We start from the raw sequence: 12,103 nt of genomic DNA, 5'->3' as shown, positions 1-12,103 counted from the left end.
AATGTTTTTGTCAATTTAGCGTTCATGTTACTCTAACAGGATAGTCTTTTACAAAAGCACTTATTTTCATATTTTTGGTTGTCAAAATAAAGACATTCTCAGTGAGGCTACTAACATGCATTGTAATCTGGGATGCCTTTCAGATGAACCATTCAAGTGATGTCATTGATATGTTATCAAGGTTACTCCTGCGGTGCTCACCTGTTGCACCCTCTACAACTACTGTGATTATTATTATTATTTGACGCTGCTGGCCATCTATGAACATTTGAACATCTTGGCCATGTACTGTCATAATCTCAACCCGACACAGCCAGAAGAGGATTGGCCACCCCTCAGAGCCTGGCTCCTCTCTAGATTTCTGTTACATTGCTTGTTCCTCTGGGATCATATCTTACGGATTTATCAAGCCATCAGGGTGACTGTTGCTCTATGACTCCTTTTACTTCTGAGAAATTCTCTGATTTAACAAGCACGTATACAGCTTCCCTCCTTCCCCCGTGTAAGGCAGTCTTTCTCTCCCCTCTCAGGACGTGGGTCTGGAGATTAATGAGCTGAGGTACAAAGTGACTGAGATGGAGAGTGAAAAACTACAGTATGAGAAGAAACTGAAATCCACTAAGGTTAGTTATCATGAGTTAGGGTTGGCCTACCTATACTGCAGTACGCAAGCATAATTCTGCAGATAATTATCTAGTTCCAAAGGAAAGCTTTTCACTAGCCATTTATTTTTTACACCTATATCCTTTTCTTTTGACTACTTGTCAGCTCTTTGGGTATCCCCTCCTTTTTGGCATCGCTTCTCTTATGACATATCTCTTTCTCTTTTTCCTTGGCTTACCTTCCTCTCCACTGCTACTAGTCGCTAATGGCCAAGCTTTCTAGCCTGAAAATCAAAGTGGGCCAGATGCAGTATGAGAAACAGAGGAACGAGCACAAACTGCAGGCACTGAAGGTTGGCTTCTCCCAGGGTTTCTGCTTGTTGCCATCTAATGTCTTTCTACTTTTTTACTTTGGTTTAGTTTTTGGTTTTTGAGCTAGATTGTTTCAACTGCTGTTTCTTGTGTTTTTGTTTTTACCTATCTCTAGATGAAATTAAAGGGGTGTGTAATCAGTAATATAATCTAAAACACACTGATCCAAATGATTAAATGCATTATTCTTTTGGTGCCAGTGAAAAAGCCAAAGCACTTAAACGTAAATATAAACCCTAAAATACACCTTCCTTTAGGCGACACACACAAGGCACCAGTTTAAGCATATACTGTAGCACATGTAAACCACTTTACATGTGCTTTTTGGCTTTCTTTGCCCTCATTTGTTTATTTATTTTCCTCCCTCCCTTCTTCTCATGGATGAAATGCCATCTGAAAGATTGTTTAATTTCTCAGTTTGCCTTTTAGTTTGTTTTGAAAGAATTACCTTTTCACTCTAGCCTGGTCCCAGATCTGTTTGTGCTGTTTTGCCAACACCTGTTGTCATTGTCACGTCAATTTGGCAAGACAGCACAAACAGGACTGGGACCAGGCTATTTTGATACTGCCATATAAAACGGCCCCTCCAGCACTTGCTGAGACACCACCCCAGACCCTTGCACTGACCCCTACATCCCCACCTCCCCCTTTTAAACACGTACTCCCAGAGCAGGTGTGACCATTGTCTCTGCCTGCCAAGTCAGCATCTGAATGGTTGTTAAGGTTTATTTGTGGTGATGGGTGTTGGGTATGAAAGGGGGTAAAATAGGGGGGGTGATAAGTCAGTGGCCACATTCCTGGCTGACTACGTTGCAGACGCCTGCCAGATCTCACAACACCTGCATAGGTGGTAAACATATCAGTTAACCGCACCACACGATATAGTAATCTGATGCTCTACTGCACAGTCGATGACGTGGCACACAGCCATTGGCAATGCAACGTCTGCAATTCAGTCGGTCTGGAATGCAGCCAGTGTTTTTTGGTGATGATGTCCCTGACTAACTGTTGTGTGTTGAGCAGGAGGAGCTGGTGACGCTGAGGAGGCAGCTGGAGGGAAGGGACAGAGAGGTGAGGAGGTTACACGGCGAGACTGGGTTCAGAGCCAACACCCCGGGTGGCATGGACTGTGGAGACCGAGGTGAGATCATGGACCATAGTCACTGTTCCTCTGTGTCTTTAATCTATAGGGTCGTTTTCCGGACACAGATTAAGCCTAGTCCTAGACTAAAAGCATGAAGTGCGGCAGGTAGTCTAGCGGTTAAGAGCGTTCGGCCAGTAACCGAAAGGTTGCTGGTTCGATTCCCGAACCGACTAGGTGAAAAATCTGTCTGTGCCCTTGAGCAAGTCACTTAACCATAATTGCTCCAGGGTCGCTCTCCGTCGGTTGATCAATGGTTGAACCCAGGCAGTGACACCACTCTCCGAGGGTGTTTCAGGTAGTGGGATATGCAAAAAAAAAACTATTTTCCCAATAGGACAAATTTAAGCACCCACCTAATTATTATAATACTGTGTTATTATTATGTCTTTCAAATGTGGTTATTTGTTCAAGACTAGCCTAAATATGTGTCTGGGAAACCAACCCTATAAGACAAACATGTTCCATTAAGCCCAGATGATAACATTTTGGTAAAGCTTTACTTAAAGCCGATAGTTATAATGCATTATAACGTGTTCTAAGCATGTATGATCATTTGTCTTATTATGCTTAAAAAATATTATCTCAGAAATGTCTGTCATATTTTGTGACCAATCAACATGATTTAAAAGAATCCAGTCTTGACAGAAGTCATGATGGACAGTCTTCAGAATCTGGAGCCAGTTTTTGTTTCATACAGTAATTCTGTGTCCTGTTTAGTCTCTCACCCAGATGAAACTCTTAAAAAGAGGCTGAAAGAGAAACGTAAGGTTATGGGTTTTATCAATGCTTGTATTTATTATTATTATTTGCTCTTGCACAACTGTCACTGTTGCATGTATGGGCATGAATGACCCATCTGAACCTTGCTTCTCCATAACCCATTGGAAGGCTATTTAATATAATGTATATTCTGTGAAATTGTTTTATTATCAGATCAGTTCAGCCACCGGTATTTTAGAACTCAGGGAGGTGAATGAAAAGATTATCAGTGGTTTATATTGCAGAAAGGTTGGCCTTTATGCACTTTAAGAATCGTAGAGTAAGTTTACTTAATGGAAATATCTTAAAGATGAAATCTGTTCATTTTTTGTTCTCCATGGCAACCAGATGAAGTTCACATGCAAATAGTGTGAAACGCAACCTGCACACAACAAGAAATATATACTGTTCAAATTAACTCGCCTGCGCCTCTTTGGTATTGTGATTTCAACAGCCTCAAAAACTTTCTACACATGTTGATTACAATGGGAATCAAACTTACGAATTGTGCTTTAAGATTGCATTTGGGATTTTAGATCAAATGTTTTGAGGCGACAGTACAGAATTTCACCTTTTTATTTGAGCCTATTTTCATACAGTGCATTCGGAAAGTATTCAGACCGCTTTTCCACATTTTGTTACGTTACAGCCTTATCCTAAAATGTATTAAAAAAATGTTTCCCTCATTAGTCTACACACTACCCCATAATGAAGTGAAAACAGGTTTTTAGAAAGTTTTCATATGTATTACAAAAAGAAAAATACCTTAATTATATATAAGTATTCAGACCCTTTGCTATGAGACTGGAAATTGACCTCCGGTACATCCTGTTTCCATTGATTGGAGTCCACCTGTGGTAAATTCAATTAATTGGACATGATTTGGACAGGCACACACCTGTCTGTATAAGGTCCCACACTTGACAGCGCATGTCAGAGCAATAAACCAAGCAATGAGGTTGAAAGAATTGTCCGTAGAGCTCCGAGACAGGATTGTGTTGAGGCACAGATCTGGGGAAGGGTACCAAAACATTTCTGCAGCATTGAAGGTCCCCAAGAACACAGTGGCCTCCATTCTTACAGCCCACTGGGAGTTTGCCAAAAGGCACCTAAAGGACTCTCAGACCATGAGAAACAAGATTGTCTGGTCTGATGAAACCCAGATTGAACTCGAGCCTGAAAGCCAAGCGTCACATCTGGAGTAAAACTGGCACCATCCCTACGGTGAAGCATGGTGGTGGCACATCTCTGAAGAGACCTGTTTTTCTAACAGTCTTGAAGGAGTTGTGCTGAGCACTTGTTGGCTCCTTTTCCTTCACTCTGTGGGACTATCATTTGTTTTTCAGGACAATGACCCAACACACCTCCAGGCTGTGTAAGGGCTATTTGACAAAGAAGGAGAGTGATGGAGTCCTGCATCAGATGACCTGGCCTCCACAATCACCCAACCTCAACCCAATTAAGATGGTTTGGCATGAGTTGGACCACAGTGAAGGAAAAGGAGCCAACAAGTGCTAAGCACAAGTCCTTCAAGACTGTTGGAAAAGCCTTCCAGGTGAAGCTGGTTGAGAGAATGCCAAGAGTGTGCAAAGCTGTTGTCAAGGCAGAAGGTGGCTACTTTGAAGAATGTAAAATATATTTTGATTGAACACTTTTCTGCTTACGACATGATTCCATATTAGTGTTATTTCATAGTTTTGATGTCTTCACTATTATTCTACAATGTAGAAAATAGTGAAAATAAAGAAAAACCCTTGAATGAGTAGGTGTGTCCAAACTGTTGACTGGTACTGTGTGTATGTATATATAGGACCAAATACTAAACTTTTGACAATGTATTCAATTATTCATGAATTTGTCTAAATTCTTAAAACACCTTGACATTGGGGGACTAGATACATAAAGTGCATTAATTTCTAAACGGTAGAACAGATATGTATGAAAATAACCTTAATTGAAAGGTGACGTTATGTACTTGTCTCATATACAACATTTGATCTCAAATCTAAAATGCTGGAGTATAGAGCCAAATTAAACGTTTTAGCTTCACTGTCCAAATAAATACGCAGGGGAGTGTGTATAAGACCATTACCTGTCTACATGTAAAAAGAAAAACACAAAAAAACATCCCTTTCTGCCACCTGTCATGGATGCGAGCTCACTGTTCAGTCTGTGCTTCTATCCTGCTTTTGCCTACCAACAACAATAATCACATTTTTAACACAAGCCTCTCTTCACCCTTTCCTTACCCCCGTCTCCTCTCACCACTTGCTCCCACCATCAACACCCAGTGTGCTGTCTGCTAACCCTCATCAAAATCATCCTTGTCCTCCTCACAATATCTCCTCTCATTATTTCTTTGTGACAGAACAGCACATTGACATGGCTGTACCCACCAAGTCTAAATCATCCACCTCAAGGTTCCCCCAACTGTGATAGATGGTGTGTTTATCTTACTGTGAGACTAGGAAGTGGTTAGACTAGATGGACAGGGAGCCAAAATGTCCCTCGGGAGCATTCCCTGTCCGTTTAGATAGTACTGTTGTATAACGATGTATATTGACAACGGACAGAGACTCCACTCTGAATAGATATATATACTGTTGTACCATGGGTCACAATGGATGAGTCAGTCAGAGGACCCCAGACATATCTTTGCCCAGAATTGACCATGGTTGACTGCTGTATATTCACTTGCTGAAATCCAGTTCTTCACCCTCCAGATGTGGAAGTGCAGAGAATGAAAAAAGCGGTGGAGTCACTGATGGCAGCTAATGAGGAGAAGGTACAGTGAACTACAGTTGACCCCCTCACCCCATCTCATTACTCTCGGATAGTTTGTCTTGTCAAGTTTAATGTGGCAGGCCAAAGAAGAGGTTACAACCTCTCCGAACCTCTGTTCAAAAAAATGATCTCTCTGTACCTTGTCACCTGGCTTGTACTTTGACCTTTGTGACCCCTCTGCACCTGTAGGATCGTAAGATTGAGGAGCTGAGGCAGTCGCTGCAGCGCTACAAGAAGGTCCAGGACATGGTGATGTCAGTGCAAGAGAAGAAAGGTTTGAGAAGCCATGTTCTATTTCTAAAACCATGTCCGATCACCTTGATGTACATCAAATCAAATTTTATTAGTCATATGCGGCAAATACAACAGGTGTAGTCCTTACAGTGCAATGCTTATTTACGAGCCCCTAACCAACAATGCAGTTTCAAAAAATACAGACAAGAATAAGAGATAAAAGTAACAAGTAATTAAAGAGCAGCAGTGAAATAACAATGGCTGGACTGTATACAGGGGGTACCGATACAGAGTCAATGTGAGGAGGCACTGGTTATTTGAGGTAGTATGTACGTGTAGGTAGAGTTATTAAAGTGACTATGCATACAGCTGAAGTCGGAAGTTTGGCCCCGGTGATGTACTGGAACGTTCGCACTATCCTCTGTAGTGCCTTGCTGTCAGAGGCCGAGCAGTTGCCATACCAGTGAGTGATGCAACCAGTCAGGAGGCTCTCGATAGTGCAGCTGTAGAACTTTTGAGGATCTGAGGAGCCATGCCAAATCTTTTGACTCCTGGGGGGGAATAGGTTTTGTCGTGCCCTCTTCACGACTGTCTTGGTGTGCTTAGTTTGTTGGTGATGTGGACGCCAAGGAACTTGAAGCTCTCAACCTGCTCCACTACAGCCCCGTCAATGAGAATGGGGGCATGCTCTCCTCCTTTTCCTATGGTCCACAATCATCTCCTTTGTCTTGATCACATTGAGGGAGAGGTTGTTGTCCTCGCACCACACGGCCAGGTCTCTGACCTCAGCCTATAGGGAGGTCTCATCGTTGTCGGTGATCAGGCCTGTGTCAGCGGCAAATTTAATGATGGTGTTGGAGTCGTGCCTAGCCGTGCCGTCATGATTGAACAGGGAGTACAGGAGAGAACTGGGCATACACCCATGAGTGGGCCCCTGTGTTGAGGATCAGCTTGGCGGATGTGTTCTCTACTCTTACCACCTGGGAGCGGCCTGTCAGGAAGTCCAGGATCCATTTGCAGAGGGAGGTGTTTTGTCCCAGGGTCCTTAACTTATTGATGAGCTTTGAGGGCATTTTGCTGTTGAACGCTGAGCTCTAGTCAATGAATAGCATTCTCACTTAGGTGTTCCTTTTGTCCAGGTGGGAAAGGGAAGTGTGGAGTGCAATGGATATTGCATCATCTGTGGATCTGTTGGGGTGGTATGCGAATTGGAGTATGTCTAGGGTTTTGGGATGATGATGTTGTGAGCCATGACCAACCTTTCAAGGCACTTCATGGCTACATACTTGAGTGCTATCGGTCGGTATTTGTTTACGCAGGTTATCTTAGTGTTTTTGGACACAGGACTATGGTGGTCTGCTTGAAACATGTTGGTATTAGACTCAGACAGGGAGAGGTTGAAAATGTCAGTGAAGACACTTGCCAGTTGGTCAGTGCATGCTCGGAGTACACGTCCTGGTGATCCATCTTGCCCTGTGGCCTTGTGAATGTTGACCTGTTTAAAGGTCTTACTCGCATTGACTGTGGAGAGTGTGATCACACAGTCATCCGGAATAGCTGGTGCTCTCATGCATGTTTCAGTGTTTGCTTCAAAGTGAGCGTTGAAGTAATTTAGCACGTCTGGTAGGCTTGTGTCCCTGGGCAGCTCTTGGCTGTGCTTCCCCTTGTAGTCTGTAATGGTTTGCAAGCCCTGCGACATCCGACAAGCGTCAGAGCCGGTGTAGTACGATGCTGACCTTGTGAATGACCTGTCAGATGCAGTTTTAGTGATACAGAATTGATTTGTAAGAGCTGATAGAAGTGTTCTTGAAGTCAAATCTTTAAACTTCAAAGCTTCACATTTCTGGCATTGGGCTCCAATAGAATGGACAACTCTGAACTCTCTCTCTAGGCTACATTCAAAGCTGACTGCTAAAAATAAATCATCTTCCATTCCAGACAAAACCAAAGATGGTGAGAGTGATGAGAGTAACAGAGACAACTTCCTCTCTGTGATGTCAACGACAACCACCCCGGTTGCCCTGGAGTCGGAGAGGCACGTGCTAGCTGGAGTCGAGGAAGTAGGAGTGAAGAGCCCAGACGAGGTACAGGATTACGTTATGATTTATAGATTGACTAAACAGGCTAAGGCTCTCGGATCACGGAACAGATTATATTTCTATGAGTTCATCTGTCAGCCTCATTAGACCGTCTCAAAAATCCTTGATGTCCTCCAACCAATGAAACAGTCAATGATTACACATGCTGTCCTTAGATTTCACACTTCTTTAGTCATTAGTCTGATAACATTAAATGTAGCTTTGCAGTGACACTTGTCTTTTTGAATTATGACAACACCATTGTCTTGACTGCTCATTAGCCTTAGTCTACTAAATCGTGAAAACACCTTGACACAACAGAGAAAAGTAACATCTGACTTTGATGGCGGTTGTATTTTACTACATGGTTTTCCCCGTTTTGGTCCTCTGCCTCAATGCATAGCTGGAGACGCACTATGGAGCTACTGAAGTGCCTTCGGCAACAACCCGCCCTACAGTCCAGTCAGCCTGCGCTCTGAGCGTGCCAGAGCTTAACCAAGCTGAACCTGAGAGGTGAGCTGAACTAGATGCTTATCTATAATCTTTGTAACGGGCTTCAGCTAAACCTGTGGGACAATTTCCACATTTCTTCCAGAACAACATCTGCTTTTCTTCAAGACCAACATTATTGTTTGGCTTTGGGTGTCTGTCCAGTGCTGTTCTTTTTACTAGGAACCAAACGGGACAAAGCGGGAACGGACTTACCTGAATTTCCCCAATAGACACTCTTGTTTACATTGCAAAATGTTTTGCTACTGTGTACACACACACCTGTTGATGAACAAAGTACCTGTGTACCTTAGTTTGCCCTTGAGCAGAGCTGACTAGGAAAGAGAGATGTCTTGAATGGTGTGTAGACCTAGTTCCTCAAATGAGACTCGGCTGTGGAAAAGGTCAACGCTGAGGCAAGATGAGGATTGATATCTTGCATTAGAGTGACATCTTACCTTGGATGAACAAAGTACCTGTGTACCTTAGTTTGCCCCTGAGCAGAGTGAGCTGTCTAGGAAAGAGAGATTTCTTGACTGGTGTGTAGACCTAGTTCCTTAAATGAGACCCGGCTATGGAAAAGGTCAACACCTAGGCAAGATATCACGCCTCATCTTGCCTTAGCGTGGTAAATGGGGCATAATTCATGACATTTGGACACCACGAGGTCCAAGGTGTCCCATAAGGGTGTTTAAATCTGCTTGACTGACAAATAAGGCTTCCTACGACAAATATCGATAGCCTCCACACCCATGTTTGACAGTGTACAGTATAGCGTGTAGCAGGCAGCTCACAGCTTGTCTGTGTTAGCATGGTGTTAGCGTCCCAACACTCTGCAGCGAGGCAGGGGATCAGGAAGTGTCACAGGAGGCTCCCCTATCATGTGATACTCCACAGTGAGTATGCCCATGGTGTGAAGCCACGTGTCGTTATCCTTTTGCTTAAAGCTTCCGCTGTCTGTCAGATTGTCTTCCTGATGGCCAGCGGTTCAGTACCGCACTTTGACCGTACCACTTGGCACATTGACTAGATTAAAGTCTTGTAGTGTTCACTGTGATGAGCTTTGCCATTTTAGGTCCCTGCGTGTCCCAAAGTCAGCGAGTCAGGAAAACTTGTATGTCAGCAACAGTGAAAAGGTAAAGATATTTTTGAATTCCCTTGAAGTTCTAAAGTCATCATTATCATGATTTGATTTGATCATTGAATTTCATCATTAACACTCCATCCCATGTCATCATACCTGTGACAGATTACATTGGTGATTGACGAAAAGCCAACAGAGGTGAGTCTGTTCTCTACAGTCCTTCCATATTTCGGGGTCAGACACTTTATTTTTTGCTTCTCCTCCCTTTATCATTCTTTAAATTGTTTTCCTCTTTGGCCTCATCCGTCTTGTTAAAAGGCTGATAACCTATTCCTTATGAGGTTAGCATCCTCAGTAGAGTGAGTGAGTGAGTTTCACCTTGGTTTCATTGCATGCGTTTGATTGCCTTCTATCATATTGCATTGAAATTGATCAATCCTTTACACTTAAAGCCAACTCTACACTGTCAGTTATTTTCAAATGCTATTTTTATTTTTTACTACTTGTCTGTGAAATGACCTGCTTCTGGCATTGTGTGAACTGATTTAGCAGATAAGGGCTATTTTGAAGGAGGTTTTTACTTGCAATGACTGTGATATGTTTATTTGTACCTACTGTGCCTTAGTTGAATGCGCTGATTGTAAAGTCACTCTGGATAAGAGCGTCCGCTAAATGACTAAAATGTCAAATTGACGTGTCAACTCTGTATTTTACTACTGTTCAGAATAAGGCTGTGGAGGACATCGGTAAGATCAGCGAGCGCCCGCCCAGGTCTCCCTCTTCATCTCGCCCAGAGGACGACAGCTTCGGTACCAAGAAGGCTCGCTCCTCCTTTGGCCGAGGCTTCTTCAAGATCAAGGGGGGCAAGAGGACAGCCAGCACTCCTAACCTGGGTAAGATAGGGTGGATGGATGGCCTAATGTGCGTGAATGGGCTGTGGGTCTCAGGTGGAAGCTTTGTGGGGACAGGTCCCATAGTCACAACGCAACTTAGAGTAGGAGTGCTGATCTTGGATCAGCTCCTCCCTGTCCATGTAACTTTGTTCATTATGAGCTTAAAGGCAAAACCGATCGTAGAGCAGCAGTTTTACTCTGAGATGCTTTTTTAAATAAGGACCCAGATATAACTCAATGGTTTTTGACAGTTATTTTGCTTCTTTTGTGCTCTTTTGACTTGAACTGTTAATGACATGATTAGTAAGATTGTAGTGTTATTCTTTGCTTTGAAATATATGTGCAGTGTATATACAGCAAAATGTCTTTCTCTGAGCAATTGTATTAGTATAAAATAATAAAATATCCACATTTTTTTGGCGCATAGAATATAGCCGAGTATTTTAAATTATTTATTTTATACAGCCATTCCTCATCTTTATCAAGGCTGCCAATAAATTTGAACCCCACGTGTTTCTGACACTGAATTCAGACAGTAAGGAAGTTAGAGGTTTAGAGGAGAAACAATGGGAAGGGTTTACACAGAGAGTCATATCTGACATGCAGGGGAGTGGTACCACACCGGCTCTGCACAGTCTTTTTGTTTTATTCTGAAGACTGAGCGGTTCTTTCCAAAGAGCTTAGTTTTTCAGATGTAGCTTTTGAAATTTGTTTTATGTATGCCCCTTTAACCACACCCATAGTTAAAATACATACAAACGGCATAATTACTAGTCCCACAAACTGTTCTCCCTGTCTGATTATGAAAATGTAGCCGAGTGTGTGTGTGCTTTGTATGTATGTGTTATCTGCCTCCTGCCCCTACCATCATACTATGAATATATCCCCTGTTGTTTTTCCCTTCAGTAACCTTTGGCCTCTTTGTGCTTTGTGTAACGCATTGTGATGACCGCAGCTGGATTGCAAGTGCCCCTATGCTAGGTACAGAATAATGGAGCCATTATGTCTTCAGGGCAAGGCGGGCTGCAGTATGGCCTCTCTGGAGGAATGACCAGTACTGGATATGACCCCTGACCTCAACATTCCCCCCCACCCCATTCCTTCCTAAACACACTCAACCAACTGTTGACTTTCGACTTTCACCTAACTCACAGACTTGTGTAAGCTGAAGTGTCCTTTGTAATTAAATGTCTCCCAACACTTAGAAATGTATTATAGGTTTTGAACTCTCTTGGGTGCCCACTTTATATGGTATATGAGTTGAGGGTGACTTCTATATTCCAAGACATATTGGTAGACATGTTGGTAGAAAGTAAGGGTAGGAATTTCTATTCTTTGTAATTCAATTTCAGAACTCATGATTCACCCAAGTCTTAAAAATCTTGGCGGTGACCTTTTTATTCCAAGACTTAATGAAACATGCTCATGTTGATATAACTTGGGAGTTCATGCATAGAGAAGAAAGGGTTTGAATTTCCACTCTAGACATTTGACATAGAGGTTACTCTTAGGCCACCATGCACCCATGGCAAGGCCCTGTCGTGGCTCCTATTGTGGTCGTCCGTTTGGTATATAATTCTACAGCAGCTACACCATACTTCCTTGTATACAACCACACCCATGTTACCTGCGGTTGTTCCTCGCCAAACTGCTTTTTATGAGCA

At 42.9% G+C, this 12,103-nt stretch overlaps 1 protein-coding gene across 6 annotated transcripts in view; it reads left to right on the top strand.

Annotated features, from left to right (window-relative positions):
* The window catches only part of LOC118401092 (liprin-beta-1-like), a 77,939-nt gene that overhangs the window by 36,542 nt on the left and 29,294 nt on the right, over positions 1-12,103 (top strand). For 3 of the 6 annotated variants that reach the window (XR_004829158.2, XM_035798311.2, XM_052474823.1), the window contains exons 7-17: positions 531-623; positions 863-955; positions 1,998-2,115; positions 2,836-2,880; positions 5,601-5,662; positions 5,851-5,935; positions 7,834-7,979; positions 8,377-8,486; positions 9,538-9,598; positions 9,712-9,744; positions 10,271-10,439. Coding sequence is in view for 5 of the 6 variants with exons in the window: in XM_035798311.2 (XP_035654204.2) it covers positions 531-623; positions 863-955; positions 1,998-2,115; positions 2,836-2,880; positions 5,601-5,662; positions 5,851-5,935; positions 7,834-7,979; positions 8,377-8,486; positions 9,538-9,598; positions 9,712-9,744; positions 10,271-10,439 (1,015 nt within the window). In the remaining variant the exon portion in view is untranslated. The remainder of the gene's footprint in view (positions 1-530; positions 624-862; positions 956-1,997; positions 2,116-2,835; positions 2,881-5,600; positions 5,663-5,850; positions 5,936-7,833; positions 7,980-8,376; positions 8,487-9,537; positions 9,599-9,711; positions 9,745-10,270; positions 10,440-12,103) is intronic. The other 3 variants (XM_035798313.2, XM_035798312.2, XM_035798314.2) reach the window with 3 other exon arrangements.

Source organism: Oncorhynchus keta, chromosome 22, assembly GCF_023373465.1.
Source record: "Oncorhynchus keta strain PuntledgeMale-10-30-2019 chromosome 22, Oket_V2, whole genome shotgun sequence".
NCBI lineage: Eukaryota > Metazoa > Chordata > Actinopteri > Salmoniformes > Salmonidae > Oncorhynchus > Oncorhynchus keta.
This window is presented reverse-complemented; position numbering and strand designations above follow the sequence as displayed.